This window comes from Aureococcus anophagefferens, assembly GCF_000186865.1.
Source record: "Aureococcus anophagefferens unplaced genomic scaffold AURANscaffold_4, whole genome shotgun sequence".
NCBI lineage: Eukaryota > Pelagophyceae > Pelagomonadales > Pelagomonadaceae > Aureococcus > Aureococcus anophagefferens.
This window is the reverse complement of record NW_008705564.1, coordinates 1,926,824-1,944,899: the sequence shown is the minus strand read 5'-3', so window position 1 is coordinate 1,944,899 and position 18,076 is coordinate 1,926,824. Positions and strand designations below refer to the sequence as shown.

The window sequence follows — 18,076 nt, the reverse complement described above, 5'->3', positions numbered from 1 at the left end:
TGGATGACGCAGCGCTGGTCCGCGGCGTCGAGGTAGGGCAGGTCCGCGCGCTCGAGGAGCCAGTCGAACATGCGCTTTTCGAACGCCGCGGCGTCGGCCTCCGGCAGCGCGCTCTCGCTGTGCACGAGGTTGATCGTCTCGTTCGGCAGCGACGCGGCCAGGTCCTCCACGAGGCGGCTCACGCTGAACCTGCGGGGATTTACGGGCGTTTTCGCGGGTTGCGCGAAAATATCTACGGGCGATTTCGCGGGTCGCGCGAAAAGCTCGACGGGCGGTTTCGCGAGTCGCGCGAAAATCTCGACGGCGCCGCGCCGGACTCGAAGATCTCCTGCTCCTCGTCCTCGTCGTAGTAGTCCAGATCGACGAAGTTGTTGATGATGCGCGCCGTCGCCGACACCTCGGCGTCGCTCATCAGCATCGTCGCGCGCTTGCTCCGCGCGGCGCTCGTCCCGACGTAGCGGCGGCCGAGCGGCGTGCTGTAGCGCGGGCAGGGCATCTGCTTTTGGCGCGAGAAGAGGCGCGGTTGTCCCTTGTCCGGGGCGTCGCAGGAAACGAACGACGCGCCGCCGCCGGCCAAAGCGCATCGTGCGCCGCACAACAGGCGGCGAAAGGTCATCGGATTTTTTTGGCTACTTGTGAATGCTTGGTGGGGCGACGGCTTTTGCGGGCGGACTGGCGCGAACCGGAGCGACCGCTGGCCGCTCGTGGACGATAGAGACGACGGCCGCAGGCCGAAACAGTGGACGACTCGCGCTCTCCTTCCACTCCCGGACGTTTTTTTTTGCCACAGAGGCCTATGGCATCCCACGCCTCATCGCCCGGCGCACCTCGCCCTTGGGACAACCACAAACCCAAGATCCGCGTGCGCCGCGACGAAGGTCACGAAGAACCCCACGCCAAAACCAACGCGATTAACGCCCTCGCACCGGAAGGAGGTCGCGCACGCGGACGGCGCCCGCGGCGACGTCGGGCGACGCCATGAAGCGGATGTTGCCCGGGAGCCGCCGCGCGTCGGCGCCGCCCGCGAGGAAGGAGAACTGGAGCAGCACGCGCTGCTCGCGCGACGCGTTCTCCGTGCCCTGGTGGTGCGCGCAGGCGTCGAAGAGGACGAGGTCGCCGGCGCGCAGCACCATCGCCGCGGGCGCGAGGTCCGCGAGCGGGTCGCCGGGCGGCGCGCGCGTCGCCTCGCACATCGTCGCGGGCCGCCCCGTGTGCGCGGCCCGCGCGGCGTGGAAGGCCGCCGTGTGCGTGCCGGGGTAGAAGAGCGTCGGCCCCATGTCCGAAGTAACGTCCTGCAGCGCGACGAAGCCGTTGCCGTAGAAGAGGCCGGGGACGGCGTCGATGTCCGCGTGGATGTGCTGGCGCGCGGCGCCGGGCAGCGCGACGATGGCCTGCAGCGTGCGCAGGCTCCCGTCCGCGCCGAAGACGTCGACGAAGAGCGCCGCGTGGGTCCCCACGAGCCGCCGGACCGCGGCCATCGCCGCGTGGTCGAGGGGCAGCGGCAGCGTCAGGCGGCCGGCCTCGCCGCCGGCGAGCGCGGACCCGTACTCCGCCACGAGGTCCGCGCGCACGCGCGCGCAGAGCGCGGGCGGCAGCGCGCCGCGGACCACGACGAAGCCGTCGCGCCGCAGGTCGTCGGTCGCTGCTGCTGCATCGCAGCGCGCTTCGCAGCGCGTCGCTGGCCTGCTGGGCAGCAACGCGCAGAGCGCTGCGGCTGGCGCCGCGCAGAGGATGCGATGAGCCATTGCGCCCTTCAAGTTGGAAAGTTGCAGTGATTCGTTTAGATTTTTTTTTCTGGGGCAGCCCGACGTCGCGCGGCCATGGCGGTCCCCGAGGAGATCCTCGGCTTGGACCTCACGGTGGCCATCCTCGTCGTCGCCCTCGTCGTCGTCGTGCTCTTGGCGTGCTGGGGCGTCCGGAGCGCGTTTCCCAAGGAGGACGACATGTTCCGGCGCTTCCCGAGCTGCGGCCGCGCGCACCTGCCGGGCCTCAAGGAGACCGTCGCGACGCCCTACCACAACTACAGCTCCGACACGCTCCTCATCCACGGCTGGGCCGACGCCGCGGCCGTGAAGTCGCGGCTCCCGGCCGGCTTCCACCCCGTCACGAACGCCAAGACCGGCAGGGCGATCTGCACGTTCTGGGTCGTCAACTACCGGAAGACGACCGTGGGCCCCTACAAGGAGCTCGTCGTCGTCTACGTCGTCGCCGACGAGCCGGGCGTGACGATCACGTGCGGCTCCGTGCACTGCGTGAACGTGATCAACACGAGGCCGGGCGTCCGCCAGTACATCGACAAGCTGTGGCTCGACGAGGCGCTGCCCATCGAGTACGGCCGCCACCTGCTCGGGTGCGACAAGCACAAGGGCAGCGTCATGCAGGTGGACCGCACCGGCGACACGCTCGACTTCAAGTTCGTCGACGAGAGGGAGGGCGACGAGCTGCTCTCCGGGTCCCTCGACGTGCCGGAGTCGTTCTTCGGCCACTACGTGGCGCACCTGCCGTTCCTCGTCTGGGAGATGGGCCTGACGAAGGCGACGTTCTTCGTCATCAACCCCTCCGAGTTCATCCGCTGGGCCGCGACGGGGCCGCCGGGCGTCGGCGCGGGCCTCGCGCCGGCCGTCCCGCTGGACGCGTCGCCGCTCTGGGGGGCCGTCTTCGTCACGGACCCGCGCTTCACCTGGCACAAGCGCGGCGACATCCTCAAGGTGGGCAAGCGCTTCGAGTTCCTCAAGTTCGAGCCGGCGCTGTACCAGCACGACCGGCGCCTCAAGGCCGTCCTCCTCGGCGCCTGGGGCCACAAGCGCCACGACGGCGCCGTCGCCGACGCCGTCTGAGGCGCCTAAGCGTACGACGGCGCCGCCCGGGGCGCGTACGCTCGGTCGATTAGGAGAGCCCCCCGGGCGGCCTCTCCCAGGTCGGGAGCCGCCGCGGCGGCGCCGCGGCGCAGCTCAGCCGCTCCGGCAGCCGCGTCGCCGCGTGCCTCGCGTAGAAGGCGTCGAGGAAGGCGCGCGTGCCGTTGGCCATGGGCGGGAGGTGCGTGCCGCGGTGGAGCCCCCGGTCGTGGGCGTCCTCGGGCCTCGTGCGGTTCGCCGCCGCGAAGGCCTCCGCGCCGCCGCCGAGGCCCGCGAAGGCCGCGACGCGCCGCATCGTCTCCGCCGGCCGCCGCGCGACGTCCTCGACGCGGACGCGCAGGAGCCGCGCCTCGCCGCAGTTGAAGGCTTTCTCCCAGGGCTCGAGGAACGCGTCGTAGAAGCCCAGGAGGACGCGGCCCGGCGGGCACGCGGCGAACGGCGGATTCGCGAGCACGCCGCAGACCCAGAGCGCGCAGCTCCGGTCGTCCCAGTCCAGCGCCGCGCAGGCGTCGATGCGCGCCGCCTCCCAGCGGACGACGGCGTCGAAGTGGTCCGGCGACGGCGCGTAGCGGTAGACGAAGGGCGGCGCGAGGCCCGGGAGCCTCGGGAGCGCGCAGCTGCTCTCGCGGGGCGCGCCGCGCGCGCGCTGGAAGGACGCGAAGTACCTGTAGTCGCTGTAGGCGCGGTCCGCCGCGTCGCGGACCATGGCGACGACGCGCGCGCCCGCGCCGAGCGCGGCGCGCGCGAATTTCGGCGCGACCTGGCGGCCGGCGCCGCCGGTGCGGCAGTACGTGTTCGCGGGCGTCCCGTCGAGGCCCACGAGCGCCGCCGCGCGCGCGACGGCGCCCTCGAAGGCGCCGCCGTCCTTCGTGTTCGCGACGCGCGGCGCGCCCGCGGCGGGGTGGGCCCGGCGCCAGGCCTCGTCGACGGCGCGCGTGACGGGGCCGAGCGCGCCCGCGGCGTAGTCGTACCAGCCGTTCTTCCGGTCCTGGCCCGCGTAGCACCAGAAGTTCGACTCCTTCCGCGACGCGTCCACGAGCACGTCCGGGTGCGTCGCGAGGCGGTGGTACATGTCCGTGGTCCCCGTCTTGTGGGCGCCGATGACGAGCACGGCGGGCAGGCAGCCGACGCGCTCGCCCGGCGCGAGCGGGCCCCGCGCCGCGGCGGCGTCACCGGGCTCGGCGCGCCACCACTCGGGCGGCGGCGGCGCGTAGACCATGCGCTGGCGGAAGCAGCGCGACCGCAGGCCGGGCAGCGGCGGCTCCGTGAGCAGCCGGAGCTGGCTCGTCATCTCGGATCGCCGCTGCGGCGGCTTCACGACGCTCGGCAGCGTCGCGAGCGCCGCGCTCACGTCGTCGAGCGACGCGCACGACGGATCCGCGGCGACGGCCGCCGCCGCGAAGAGGAGGCGCCTCATGCCAACCATCGGTCGGTGCAGCCCCGGCAAGAAGCCAGACGTTCCCGCGCTGGGCGCTGCCCCGGGCGCTGCCCAGGACCATGTCCGGCGCCGTGCCGTCGCCCTACCGCGACGTCCAGACCCTGCGGCGCGTCGTGCGGCGGAAACGAACGGAGAAGGAGCGGCTCCTCGACGGCGAGCTCCCGACGTCGAACGTCTACTTTACGCAGTTCGAGCAGACGGACCACCAGGAGCGGCACATCATCGAGCGCATCGTCGAGCGCAACGTGCTGCTCGACGAGATCTACGACGTCATCGAGTACGACAAGGAGAACAAGCCCTGGCCCAAGTCCAAGGCGCTCAGGGCGCTCATCGGCATCCGGAGGGCGACCTTGGCCGTCGTCATGGCGATCCGGAGCTGGCGCGTGTCCGTGGGCGACCGGCCCTTCCTCCACCGCGGCGAGAACTACCTGCTTACCGTGCGCGACGACATGGACGTGCTCCAGGACATCGACCCCGTGAAGCACTTTGGGTTCTTCCTCGGGAGCCGGAACCCGTTCGTGCTCCCGCTGCGGCCGCTGCACGTCACGAAGCGCGCGCTCGGCAAGCGGGGCGAGCAGAAGCTGCTGAGCCCGGCGGAGGAGGACCTCGCGCGCGAGTTCGCGACGGTGAGCCGCGTCGACGAGGAGGACTTCCTCGTGTGCCACGAGTATTTGGTGGAGGAGGAGCGCGCGCGGACGAAGCGGAAGCGCGGGTCGCGCGAGCGCAAGTGGGGCTACGACAAGTGGGTCGGCGGCCTCGCCTGGGCGCCGCCGCCGAAGCCCGTGGCCCGGCGGCGCACGACGCGGCGCACGATGATGACGACGTGGATCGCCAAGGACGGCGGCGAGGTCGCGCGCGACGCGCTGCGCGACCCGGCGCGGGACGCGGGCGACGCGACGTCGCTTCGACGTGCGCGTGCCGCGCGCGATCGTTCCAGAGAACGGATCCCCGCTTCTTTAGCGCTCCCAGGGACGATCGCTCGTCCAAACACGAGCCGAAACGAGTGGAAACCGACCGAGAGAGGACCCTCCAAAGTTGGGCGCGTCGCACCCTCGTCCCGCCCAGGCCCGACCTGCTCGCGGCCAAGTTCAGGGCCAAGCGCGAGTCCGGCAAGGTCGACTTCCGGCCCGCGGTCGGCAAGGGCTCCGCCAAGCCCCAGGACGCGGGCCTCGCCATCCTCGCGGGCCAGGACACGTCCCTCGCGGACGTCATCCTCCGCAAGGTCGCGTTCGAGGACCACGTCCGCGCGTCCGTGCGCACCGCGAGCCCCGCGGCCGGGCACCGGAAGCTGCCCGCGGACCCGCGCGCGCACCGGGGCGGTAAGAGCGCGTGATGGGGCGGGGGGCGCGTCGGCGCGTTTGGGGCTCCGCGCGTGCGCGCACGCACCGGGGCGGTAAGAGCGCGTGATAGGGCGGGAGGCGCGTCGCCGCGTTACCGATGGGGCTCCGCGCGAGCGGCGGGGGAGGGGAGCTGGCCGGATGGAACTCGGCTCCTGCGGGGGCGCTCAGTAGAGGCCGGCGACGACGTCGGCGTACTTCTCGAGGACGACCTTCCTCTTGAGCTTCATCGTCGGCGTGAGCTCGTTGCCCTCCTGCGTGAAGTCCACGGGGAGGATCGCGAACTTCTGGACGTTCTGCGCGCGGGAGATGGCGTTGGCGTTGGCCTTTTTGAGGCCGTCCTCGATCATCTTCTTGTAGTCCGCGGACGCGGCGGCGTCGGCGATGGTCGCGCAGCCGCAGAGCGCCGCGTCCTTGGCGAGCTCGGTGCCGAGCGGGAGGCCGTCCGCGTCGGGCTTCGTCTTGAGCGTGAGCAGCACCGTGAGGAACTTCTTCTGGTCGCCGACGACCATGGCGTTGGCGACGCAGTCGAGCTGGCGCTTGATCTCGTCCTCGATGAGCACGGGCGCGACGTTCTCGCCCGCGGCGGTGATGAGGATCTCCTTGATGCGGCCCGTGATCTTGAGGTAGCCGTCCTCGTCGATGGAGCCGACGTCGCCGCTGTGGAGCCAGCCGTCGGCGTCGATGGTCTTGTCCGTGGCCTCCTGGTTGTACATGTAGCCCATCATGACGTGGCGGCCGCGGAAGATGACCTCGGACGTGTCTTTCGCGCACGCGGTCTCCGTGCCCGGGATCTGGAGGCCGCACTTGCCGACGCGGAAGTTGTCCGCGGTGGACATGTTCGTCGGGCCCGTGACCTCGGACATGCCGAAGAGCTCGAGGATGTTGATGTCCAGGGACCCGAAGTACTTGAGGAGGTCCGTCGTGATCGGCGCCGCGCCCGTCGCGAAGAGGCGGCACCGGTCGAGGCCCAGCGCGCCCTTGATCTTGCCGAAGATGGAGCCGGCGACGAGGTTCGCCATGCAGTTGTTCGGGTCCGGGTCGCCCTGCTCCGCGGCGGCGTACTTGGCCGCGCCGCAGCCCTTGGCGAACGTCGCGACCTTGTCCTTCATCGACCCGGGCGTCGCGGCCTTGGCCTTCATGGCCTCGCCGAACTTCTCCCAGACGCGGGGCACGCCGAAGAAGACCGTGGGCCGCACCTCGCCGAGCGTGTCCTTGAGGGACCCCTTGAGCGCGTCGGGCCGCGCGAAGTGGAGCGTGCAGCCCGTCAGTATCGGCGCGACGACGTCCATCATCTGCCCCGCGATGTGGCTCAGGGGCAGGTAGGAGAGCACGTGCTCCTCCGACGTGCACTTGAAGACGTCGATGAAGCCCACGTGGGCCGTCCAGGTCAGCGAGTCGTGGCTGATCATGACGGCCTTGGGGTTGCCCGTCGTGCCGGAAGTGTAGATGAGCCTGGGCAGCAAAAGGGTGCGAAATTCCCAACTTCAAAGGCTCCTCTCTCGGTCGTTTCCCGCTCGTTTCGGCTGATTTTTGGACGAGCGATCATCTCTCGGAGCGCTCTCGAAGCGTGGGTGCTGTTTCCGAAACGCGCGCGCGCGGAACACTCACATTGAAGCGACGTTGAATCACCCTTTTGCTGCCCTGAGATGAGCGAGCAGCACTGGCCCGCGACGACCGCGCCCGCCTTCGCCTCGACGTCGTCGTCGGACACGCCGGCGCCCGAGGCGAGGAAGCCGGCCCAGTTCATGCCCTGGGCGCTCCCGATGGGCGCCGGCGTCGCCTCCTCGGGCAGGTACGCGACGAACGCGAGCACGGACGCGAGGCGCGCCGCGTCGACCTCGCGGAACTTGGCGAGCTGCTTGGCGCCCTCGGCGACGACGACCTTGGCCTTGCTGTGCTCGACGACGTAGGCGACGCCGTCGGGCCCGTTCGTCGCGTAGATGCCCGTGCCCATGGCGCCGATGAGCACCGCGCCGATCCACGTGAAGACCCACTCGGGCGAGTTGAAGCCGATGATGGCGACGGCGTCGCGCTCCTTGACGCCCAGGGCCAGCAGCGCCTTGGCGACCTTCATGACGTCCGCGTGGTAGCCGTCCCAGGTCCACTCCTTCCACGCGCCGTCGCGCTCGCAGCGCATGCTCACCTTGGACCCGCACTCCTTCACGGTCTTCTTGAAGATTTCCACGACGGTCGTCGGCGGCCGCGCCGCGGGGCCCGACGCGCCCATGCGGATCTCCACGGTCTCGTTGGGGTCGACGGTCGTGTAGCCCATGGTTGCGGTGTTAGATCCTCTGCCACAGGCCACACACCCTGTGCTCGCCACAGATCACAGATCGTGTGGCCAGTGCTCGATCGGGAAGGTGCAAGGAAGCGCCCCGAGCTAGAAGTCGATCGTTCTCCGAATTGCTCGGGCCGTTGTTGCCGCCGGGATCTAGCGGGGGGTAGCGACGTCCGGACGCCTCGGCGGGTCGCAGCGCGACAACATGGCCCTCGCTTCTTGGAGAGCGACGATCGTCGCCCGGTGGTGACGCAGCTCGGCAGCGGGCGCGCTCTGCTCACAGCTTGCCATCGTCGTCGGCCATCAGCACGAGATCCGAGTCAGCGGCGAGGGCAGCGACGTGGTGCCAGTGGGCTTCCTACAGCGGGGTCAGTGCGGGGTGTCGCGCTTGCACGTGCACGCGACGGCGCGGAGGAAACTCCAGAGCGAGGCGCTGCTGCTGGCCTCGACGGTACCCATATGTACAGTGTGGAAGTCGACGCCGACGCGCGGGGGCCGGCCCTCGCGCGGGTCGAGCCGCGCGGGGAGCCGGCGGCCGACGGAGCGCAGGACGTCGAGGTCGCGGCGCCGCGTGTGGACCCGCGCGACCTGGCGCGGGTCCAGGGGCCGGTCCCATCCCGGCTCCGGAGGTCCTCGCCCGCCGACGCCCTCGCGGCTCGCGACCCGCGCCGCGCCCCGGACCCCGCGCCCCGGACCGCGCGACGGCCGCGAGCGTTCGAAGGGACCGGTCTCTATCGACGGGGCCGCGCCCCGCCGGCCCCGGGGTGCCGCGCCGCGCGGCTCACAGGTTCTTGAGCTCGGTGAGGATCTCCTCCGACGCGAAGAAGTCGTCCTCGTTCGACGACGCGATGACGGTCACGAGCGCGAGCACGAGCGCGAAGAAGACGCCGCCGATGGCGATGGGCGCGACGAGGTCGCCGAAGCCCTGGGCCTCCTGGATGCGCGTGATGCAGCCCTTGCCCTGGACGAGCTCCTGGACGCAGACCCAGACGAAGCCCATCATCGCGACGCGTCCGTTCCAGACCTCGGCGTTGAGCGCGAAGCCCCAGGGCTGGCGGCCGACGTTGAGGTTCCATCGGAACTTGCGCATGCCCGTCTCGTCGAACTCGCTGTAGGACATGGCCGGGACCGTGAGTTTGGCGCGGCGCGCCGGGGCGGCGGCCGCGAGGGGCCGCGGCGCGACGAGGGCGCCGGCGGAGGCGGCGCAGGCGACGAGGAGCGCGGCGGCGCGGAGCGACGGCATGGTTTGCGTTTGTCGTGAGTGCGTGAGTGCGTGAGGCGCGTGCTGTGGCACTGCGACGGCGGCGGCGCGGCGTGACGCTGCTTGCTTGATGAAGCTCTCGGACGACGCACCGCTGCTGCCTAGTCAGCTTACGGCACCATCAACCCCAAATCCAAGTCCTTGCAGCACACACCTCGGGGCTGCCCGCAGCTCGAGGACGGCGGCCACCGTCCTCGGCCTTCCATACGCGCGCCAGCCCCAGGCCGACCCCCGGGCGGGGCGCGCCGCAGGACCCTCGGCCGCGTCCGCGCCGCCGCCGCGCGGCCCGGGCCGGGCTCGTCGGATCGCAGTTCCCCGGGCGACGCCACCGCCGCGCTCCCCCGCCCGCCCGCGGCCCGGCGGCCGCGCCCGCGCGTCGCCCGCCATGTACGCGTCCATGGTCGAGGCGGCCCAGGCGCCGTGGTGGAGCAGCAAGCCCGTCGACGACGAAAAAAGTAGCTCGTCCTTCTTTCCCTCGGTGAACAGCCTCTTCGGTCAGGCCGCCGGCCGGAAGAAGGACAGGGCGCCGCCCGACTCCTTCGCGAAGCGCGCGTCGGACCTCTTCGCGCTGGAGACCCGCGAGGAGCGAAAGGAAAAGGACTCCGACGACGACGTCGCCCCCCCGCGGCCGCGCGCGGCGCCGGCCGCGCCCGCCGCGGAGATCGTCCTCACCGCGCTGCCCGCGGACGACGGCGACGACGCGAGCGACGGCCCCGGCGTCGAGGACGTGCGGATCTCCGTGGGACTCCCGGACAACGACTCGCTGCGGACCGCGAGCCCGCCGGAGAGCGGGAGCGACGGCGGCGACTCGGACGGCGGCGACGGCGACGTCATGCTCATCCACCTGGAGGACGAGGACGACGAGGCCGACCGGACCGCGGGCAACGAGTGCTGGACCTGCCCGACGTGCACCTTCACGAACGTGCGCGAGGCGGGCGCGGGCGACTTCGGGACCTGCTCCGTCTGCGAGAGCCCGCGGCCCGAGGAGGCCGACGTCTTCGTCGCGTCGCCGCGGGCCCTCGAATTCGACGCGCCCTCCCCGGCCAAGCAGCGGCGGGGGTCGGGCATCTTCAAGAGGAGCGCCGGCGCGGACCGCCTCGCGGCGCTCCTGTCCATGGACATCGACGGCGGCGACCCGTCGCCGGCGGAGAACGCGTGGGCGGACGTCGCGACGAAAACACCGGACGACGCCGCGGACGCGGTCCCCGGGGATCTGATGGAGGACGAGGACGCGCAGATCGCCTACGGCGTCGCCGTGAGCCTGCTCGTGAGCGGCCTCGCGAAGAAGGACCTCGCCGCGGCGCTCGTCGACAACAGGGCAGGACAAGAGAGCGAAATTCCCAACTTCAAAGGCTCCGATCTCGGCCGTTTTCCACTCGTTTCGGCTGACTTTTGGACGAGCGATCATCTCTCGGAACGGTCTCGAAGCGTGGATGTTTTTCCCGGAACGCGCGCGCGCGGAACACTCAAGTTGAAGCGACGTTGAATCACTCTTGTCCTGCCCAGGTCGACAAGGGCTGGAGCGACATCGTCGCGAGGCGCGTCGCCAAGGACCTCGACACGCTCGGCGCGAACCTGAGCCGCGGCGGCTCCGGCGCCGGGGGCGGCTCCGGCGGCGCGGGCGCGCCGTCGACGCCCGGCGGCGGTGGCGACGCGCCGTCGAAGTCGCCGGACTGCGTCGCGCAGACGCCCTTCCCGCCGTCCGACGACAACGAAACGGTCGCCAAGTTCAAGAAGATGCTCAAGATGGGCATCCCCGCCGCTGCCGTCGAGGCGAAGATGAAGGCCGAGCGCTGCTCCAAGGCCGACATCGACGCCGCGCTCCGCGGGGGCGCGGGCGGCGCCGCGGCCGCGGCACCGGCACCGCCGGCGGCGCCCGCGGACGACGACGCGGCCGCGCTGGCGCCCTACCTGAAGATGCGCAAGTTCGGCGTCACCGTCGAGGGCGTGCTGTCCAAGATGGCCGCCGACGACGTCGACGCGGGCGTCGTCGAGCGCTTCCGGGCCGCGCACGGCCGCGGCGCCGCCGGCGCGTCGCCCGACAAGCACTCGCCCGCGGCCGCGGGCAAGCGCAAGCAGCGCCGCGCGACCATCGCCCTCCACTGGGAGAAGATGGACGGCGCGGCCAACGCCGAGAACTCCGTCTGGGCGACGCCCGCGTCCAAGGCGCCCGAGGACGGCGGCCTCGACGACGACGACGACGACGCGCCGGGCGACCACGCGGCGCTCGACCACGAGGACGTCGCCATGCTCAACGACATCTTCGCCGCCAAGGAGAGCCAGGTCGACGTCACCCAGCGCCGGCCCCGGGCCGCGAGCGCGAAGGCGTCGACGCTCGTCGATGGGAAGCGCGCGCAGAACATGACGATCGCGCTCTCCAAGTTCAAGCGCGCCTTCAAGGGCGACTTCGACCTGCTCTGGGTCGCCGTCGCCGAGCTGTCGCCCCGCCTCCTGCCCGACGCCCTCGAGCGGCTCCAGGCCGTGCTCCCGACGCGAAGCGAGTGCGACTCCGTGCTCAAGCACGTCGCCGCGGCCGACGACCCCGGGGCCGCGGAGAAGGCCCTGTCCACGGCGGAGCGCTTCGTCCTCAGCGCCGCGCGGGAGCCCATGCACGCGCGCTACCTCGACGCCGCGTCGTCGCGCGCGGCGTTCGCGCACCACGTCGCGGACGTCGAGCGGGCCTGCGGGTCCGTGACGACGGCCGCGGCGATCCTCGTCAAGAGCCGGGGCCTCACGCTCATCCTGCAGCGCATCCTCGCCGTCGGCAACGTCATGAACGCGGGCACGAAGAAGGGCGACGCGCGGGGCATCCGCCTCGGAAGCCTCCTAGCCATCGTGAAGACGAAGGGCCGCGACCGGCGGACGACGGTGCTGGACTACGTCGTCCAGGGCCTGCTGAAGCGGGGCCACGGCGCGGCCATGGAGGAGGTCGTGCGCACGCTCGGCGGCCCCGTCGCCGCGGCCGCGCGCGTGCCCATCGGCGAGCACGAGAAGGCCGTCGGCGATTTACGGTCGGGCGTCGTCCGCGCGCGCGACGTGCTCCGCGAGGCCGAGCGGGACCTCCGCGGCGCCGAGCGGGCCCTCGTGCGCGGCGAGGCGCGGGACATGAACGCCGAGGACTCGCGGGGCGGCTACCGGCCGCAGGCGTCCTTCGGGGGCAGCCCGTCGAAGCGATTAGACGACGGCGGCGCCGCGGGCGCGGGCGCGTGCGCGGCCGCGCGGGGCCGCGCCGTCGCGCGGCTCCGCGACTTCACGGGCCAGGCCGAGCGCAAGCTCGAGTACCTGAGCGTGAAGCACCTCGGGCCCATGGGCTTCCGGCTCAAGGCGCTCTGCGAGTACTTCGGCGAGTCGACGCAGGCCGCGGGGCAGCCGACCTACGTCTTCGAGACCATGCACGCCTTCCTCGCGGCCTTCGCCGACGCGCTCCGGTCCGCCCAGCGCGCCCAGCGCGACGCCGACCGCAAGGCCAAGGCGACGGAGCTCAAGGCCGCGGCCGCGAGGCCCGCGGCCGCGCCGCGCGGGCCCGCGCGCGCGCCGCGCAAGGCGCCCGTCGAGCCCGCGAGCGCCGTGTCGCCGTCGAACCCGCGCGCGCGGAACGACTCCGAGTCCTTCGACGACCTCATCGGCCGGCCCGAGAGGAGCGGCTCCAACGAGGACGAGGTCGACACCGCGCGCGGCTTCTACATGTCCGCCAAGCCCAAGAAGCCGCCCGCGCCCTGACCGGGCGCGCGGCGCCCCCGGCGTAACACCTTCCTGCTGCTTCACGTCCGCGCCTCGCATCGTGTTTGTTCCGTCGTTTCGAAGACAGGTTTCAGTGAAGTTTTCAATAAAGGCATCTTACAGAAGATACCACAGAGCGGATCGGGGATGATGTGCGTCGTCCGCCCCGGCGCCCGCTGTTGAGCGCGGCGCGCCCGTCGCGACCGCCCCGGGCCGCCTTCGCCGCCGCCGCACGTCCGCGCCGGTCGCCGCAGCCCCGAGCCCGCCGCTCCGCGCGCGGCTCGGCGCGGCGCGGGCAGCCGCGCCGCGACCATGATGATCTCGCTCATCGTCGTGGCGCTCGTGGGCATCGGGTTCACGCGGCTCACGATGCTCGCCCTCGAGCTGCGGGACAACTTCGACGAGGTCGCCGGCGAGGAGCCCATCGACATGGGCCGCAAGCGCGTGGACGCGCACAATCGCATGCGGAGCATGGCCAAGCCCGCGCACCTCGTCTTCAAGAACGACAACCAGTTCGAGGTCGCGCGGCGCGGCGACGGCGACACCTACACGGCGGCCGTGAGCGAGAAGCTCTCCCAGGGCTTCTCGAGCCTCTTCGCGTCGTCGGCGCCGGCGGCGGACGGCGACGTCGAGAAGGGCGTCGACTGCGCCAAGGGCGCGTCGGAGAAGCTCATCTACGACGACGAGTCGACGGCGGAGACCGAGTCGCTGCTGGACCCGACGGACGCCTGCACGATCTGCTTCGAGAAGGCGAAGAACGCCGTGATCCTCGACTGCGGCCACGGCGGCTGCTGCTACAACTGCAGCATCGACGTCTGCGTCACGTCGGGCATGTGCCCCTTCTGCCGCAAGGAGATCGGCCAGATCGTCACCATCGGCCTCGGCACCATGACCGTCGACGACAGCGGCCGCAAGGTCATCCCCGTCATCGGGCCCAAGTGACGCGCGCGCGCCACCGCGGGAGAGGCCTTAGGGCGAGCCTTGTGCTCGCGGGGGGCGGGGCGCGGCGCGCCCGCGCGCGCCTCAGTTGCAGCAGCCCGGCACGGGCGCGCAGTCGTCCTCGGCGTCGCGGTCGACGGCGTCGAGGAACGTCTTCGCGTTCTGGAAGAGCTTCATCCAGGGCGACGCGGCCTCGAGGCCCGGGAGGCCCGGGGGCTTGTAGGGCCACTGCCAGGGCAGCACGCAGCGCTCCGGGTGGGGCATCATGGCGAGGTGCTTGCCGCAGGGCGAGCAGAGCGCGGCCGCGCCGCGCGCCGCGCCGTTCGGGCAGAACGGGTACGCGTCCGTCGGCTCGCCGGCGTCGTCCGCGTAGCGCACGGGCGCGAGGCCGCCGTCGAAGACGGCGCGCTCGACGTCGGCGTCGGGGAAGTGGGCGCGGCCCTCGCCGTGGGCGACCCAGACGCCGAGCGTCGCGCCGGCCATGCCCGCGAGCAATTTGGCCGGCGACTCGAGGACGGCCACCGAGAGCCAGCGGGACTCGAACTTGCGCGACGCGTTGTGGACGAAGCGCGGCTGCGTCTCGTAGGCCGCGTCGCAGGCCGGGAGGCCCGGGACCCAGCCGAGGAGCGCGAGGAGCTGGCAGCCGTTGCAGACGCCGAGCGAGAAGACGTCGCTTCGCGCGCGGAACGCCTCGAACTGGGGCCGGAGCGCGTCGTTGAAGCGGATGGCGCCGGCCCAGCCCTTGGCCGAATCGAGCACGTCGGCGTAGGAGAAGCCGCCGACGAAGGCGATGCCCCGGAACCGGTCGAGCGTCACCGCGCCGGACGCGACGTCCGCGACGGCGACGTCCCAGGGCTCGAGACCCGCGAGGTGGAAGGCCGTGGCCATCTCGCGGTCGCCGTTGGAGCCCTCGCAGCGCAGGATGGCCACGGGCTTGGCGTTCCGCGACGGCGTCGTGGCCGCCGGCGCCGCGGCGAAGGGCACCGCGTACTTCGGCGGCGTCCGCGCCGCGAGCGTCGCCATCTCCGCGTCGACGCAGGCGCCGTCGCGGCCGTGGACGCGCTCCATGGCGAAGGCCGTCGCCTCCCAGGCGGCCCAGAGCTCGAGCACGGGCGCGTCGAGGACCGCGGCGCCCGCGACGGCGATCCGCGCGGTCCGCTCGCGCGTCGCCCGGCCGACGACGGCCGCGTCGACGTCCGCGGCTTTGAAGGCGGCGAGGACGGCGGCGACGCGTTCCGGCGCGACCTCGAGGACGAGGCCCGGCGCCTCGTGGAAGAGCGCGGCCCAGGCCGGCGGCACGTCGCCCTCCGTCGTCGCCGCGCGCGGCGCGTCCACGGTCACGCCGCGGCCGCCCGCGAAGGCCATCTCGAGGACGCAGGTCACGAGGCCGCCGTCGCTGCGGTCGTGGAGCGATAGGAGGTCGCCGGCTTTGTGGAGGGCCTGCACGGCGTCGAACGCGCGCGCCGTCGCCTGGGCAGGAAAAGGGTGCGAAATTCCCAACTTCAAAGGCTCCTCTCTCGGCCATTTTCCGCTCGTTTCGGCTGACTTTTGGACGAGCGATCATCTCTCGGAACGGTCTCGAAGCGTGGATGCTTTTCCTAGAACGCGCGCGCGCGGAACACTCACGTCGAAGCGACGTTGAATCACCCTTGTCCCGCCCTGGCCGTCGCCTCGACGTCCGACTCGGGCGCGTCGCGGCCGAGCTGCCCGAGCGCCTGCGCGAGCGCCGAGCCGCCGACGTCGAGCGTCGGCGCCCCCGCGAGGTCCACGAGGACGAGCACGCCGTCGTCGGCCTTGAGGTCGCAGGTGAGCACGCGCGCGACGTCGACGCACGGCGCGTACGCCGTCAGCGTCAGCGCTCCCGGCGCCTTGACGACGGCGCCCGCGCCGTCGCTCGCGGCCATGGACAGCGAGTCCTTGCCGCCGTCGACGGCGCAGCCCGCGGCCATCAGGGCGTCGCACATGGCCTCGCAGGCCGCGTACATGCGGGAACCCTCGCCCTCCAGCTTCGCGGCCCACATCCAGTTCGCCGAGAGCCGGACGTCGCGGCGGTCGCTCACGGGCGCGGAAACGAGGTTCGTGAGCATCTCGCAGACGGCGCGGCGCGCCATGCGCGCCGGGCTCAGCGCCGAGAGCTGGGGCGCCTCGCCGACGGCGACGGCGACGCCCTCGGTCGAGAAGTGGCTCCGCGCGAGGACCGCGCAGTTGCTCAGCGGCAGCTGGAAGGGCCCCACGCACTGCTGGCGCGCGACGAGGCCCGTCACGGACCGGTCCGCCTTGTGCACGAGGAAGCGCTTCGAGCAGACCGCGGGCAGGCCTAAAACGCCCTCGAGCGCCGCCCGGAAGTCCGGCGGTCCGCCGCCGAAGAGCGCCGCGGCCGCGACGTTTAGCGGCGTCGGGGCCACGTCCGGCGTCGTCGATTCGAAGACCTTCTTGGGCATGTCCGCGAGCACGAGCTCCAGGGGCAGGTCCACGATCTTCGCGTCGGAGCCGCCGCGGCTGTCGACGACGACGACGCGGCCGTCGGCGGCGACCTCGCCGACGACGTCGACGTGGCAGCGCTCGCGCTCCGCCATGGCCCGGAGCAGGGGGATGTCGCGAGGGTCGACGAGGAGCGCGTTCGACTCCTGGTACTCGGCGCCCCAGAGCTCGAGCGGCGTCATCGTCGCGTCGCCGAGCGAGAGCCGCGCCAAATCGTAGCGCGCGCCGTGGGTCTCGACGATCTCCTTGAGCACGTTGCCGTTGCCGCCGCAGCCCTGGTCGTGGATGGACACGATGGGGTTCGCCGCGCCGCGCTCCGCGCACGCGCGGATCACGCGGTTCATGCGGTTCAACATCTGCGCGTCGCCGCGCTGCACCGCGTTGAAGTCGAGGTCCGCGCGCTCCGCCGTGGAGACGCGCGACGACGCGGCGCCGCCGCCGAGGCCGATGCGGTAGGCCGGCCCGCCGACCTTGACGACGGCCATGCCCGGCGCGGCCGCGTTTTTGGCGCAGTGGCGCGCGTCGAGCCATCCCACGCCCGCGGAGAACATGACGGGCTTGAGCCACTCGCAGCGGTCGCCGGCCGCGTCGACGCCGCCGAAGGACCGGCAGTAGCCGCAGACGACGGGCTCGCCGAACTTGTTGCCGTAGTCCGACGCGCCGTCGGACGCGTCGCGGAGGATCTGCCGCGGCGACGCGAGGTGCGCGGGGTAGGCTCTCGAGGGATCCTCCCCGGCGATGGCGTGGCCGTCGAGCAGGAGGTTGCCCACGCAGTAGCCCGCGACGCCGGCCATGGCGTGCGCGCCGCGGCCCGTCGCCTGCACGTCGCGGAGCCTCCCGCCCGCGCCCGTCTCCGCGCCCGGCAGCGGCGCGACGGCGCAGGGGAAGTTGTGCGTCTCCGCCGTGAGCAGGCTGTGGAGCGTGCGCTGCGTCTCGACGAGCCGCGACGGGCCGTAGGCCGCGGGCGGCGGCGCGCCGCCGAGGTCGCCGCGGACGGCTTTGTCCGCGGCCTCGCACGCCTCGGGCACGAGCACCGTCGCGGCGCCGCCCGCGATGGCGCTCGAGTTGTCGTGGAAGGCGATGACGCTCACGTCGTCCCGGCCGTCGCGGGCCGCGGCGGCCTTGGCGGCCTCGAGCGTCGCCTTGACGAGGCGGAAGAGCGACTTGTCCTTCTCGACGCCGTCGACGACCTGGCGCCCGGAGAAGAACCAGTGGCGCGAGTGCTCCGAGTTGGACTGGGACATGTCGTAGAGCTCGACGTCCGTCGGGTCGCGGCCGAGCTTCGTCGCGAAGAGGTCCGCGTAGTACTCGACGTCGAACGCGTCGAAGCCGAGGCCCCGCGCGTCGCTCGCGTCTTTGAGCGCGGCCGCGCCGCGCGCGACGACGTCCACGGTCCCGACGGCCGTGTCCGCGGCGGGCGCCGCGGCCTCGGCGAAGAAGGGCGCCGCGCCGCCCTCGTAGACGCACTCGGTCATGCGGTCGTGCACGTGGTCCGCGACGGCGGCCGCGCCGAGCCGCGCGCCGCCGGCCGCGCACGCGTAGCGCCGGCTCCGCTCGACGCGCCGCAGGCCCGACACGCCGCAGGCCTCGGCGATCTGCACGGCCGTCGACGACCACGCGCTCGCGAACGCCGGCCGCGGGCCGACCTCGACGCTCACGGCCTCGCCGAGGAACGACGCCGCGCCCACGTCCTCCGGCGCGTAGGTCTCGCTGAGCAGCCACACGAGCGTCTTGGCCGCGGCCCGGGCGTCGCCGGCGCTCATG

At 72.4% G+C, this 18,076-nt stretch overlaps 3 protein-coding genes across 3 annotated transcripts; 1 reads left to right on the top strand and 2 right to left on the bottom strand.

Annotated features, from left to right (window-relative positions):
* Window positions 1-5,701: 5,701 nt before the first annotated feature.
* On the bottom strand, window positions 5,702-7,914 carry AURANDRAFT_52722 (hypothetical protein; the record flags this gene model as incomplete). Its single annotated transcript, XM_009036104.1, has 2 exons — window positions 5,702-7,085; window positions 7,253-7,914. 2 exons carry the CDS (start codon window positions 7,903-7,905, stop codon window positions 5,798-5,800), a joined length of 1,941 nt encoding a protein of 646 aa, XP_009034352.1.
* Window positions 7,915-10,004: 2,090 nt separating this feature from the next.
* On the top strand, window positions 10,005-10,751 carry AURANDRAFT_62239 (hypothetical protein; the record flags this gene model as incomplete). The annotated part of the gene is made up of 2 exons (XM_009036315.1): window positions 10,005-10,591; window positions 10,679-10,751. The coding sequence occupies 2 exons, from the start codon at window positions 10,005-10,007 to the stop codon at window positions 10,749-10,751; spliced, it is 660 nt and encodes a 219-aa protein (XP_009034563.1).
* A 3,164-nt stretch (window positions 10,752-13,915) lies between these two features.
* Window positions 13,916-18,075, bottom strand: AURANDRAFT_22512 (hypothetical protein; the record flags this gene model as incomplete). Its single annotated transcript, XM_009036103.1, has 3 exons — window positions 13,916-15,301; window positions 15,508-17,238; window positions 17,308-18,075. The coding sequence occupies 3 exons, from the start codon at window positions 18,073-18,075 to the stop codon at window positions 13,916-13,918; spliced, it is 3,885 nt and encodes a 1,294-aa protein (XP_009034351.1).
* Between the last annotated feature and the right edge of the window lies 1 nt (window position 18,076).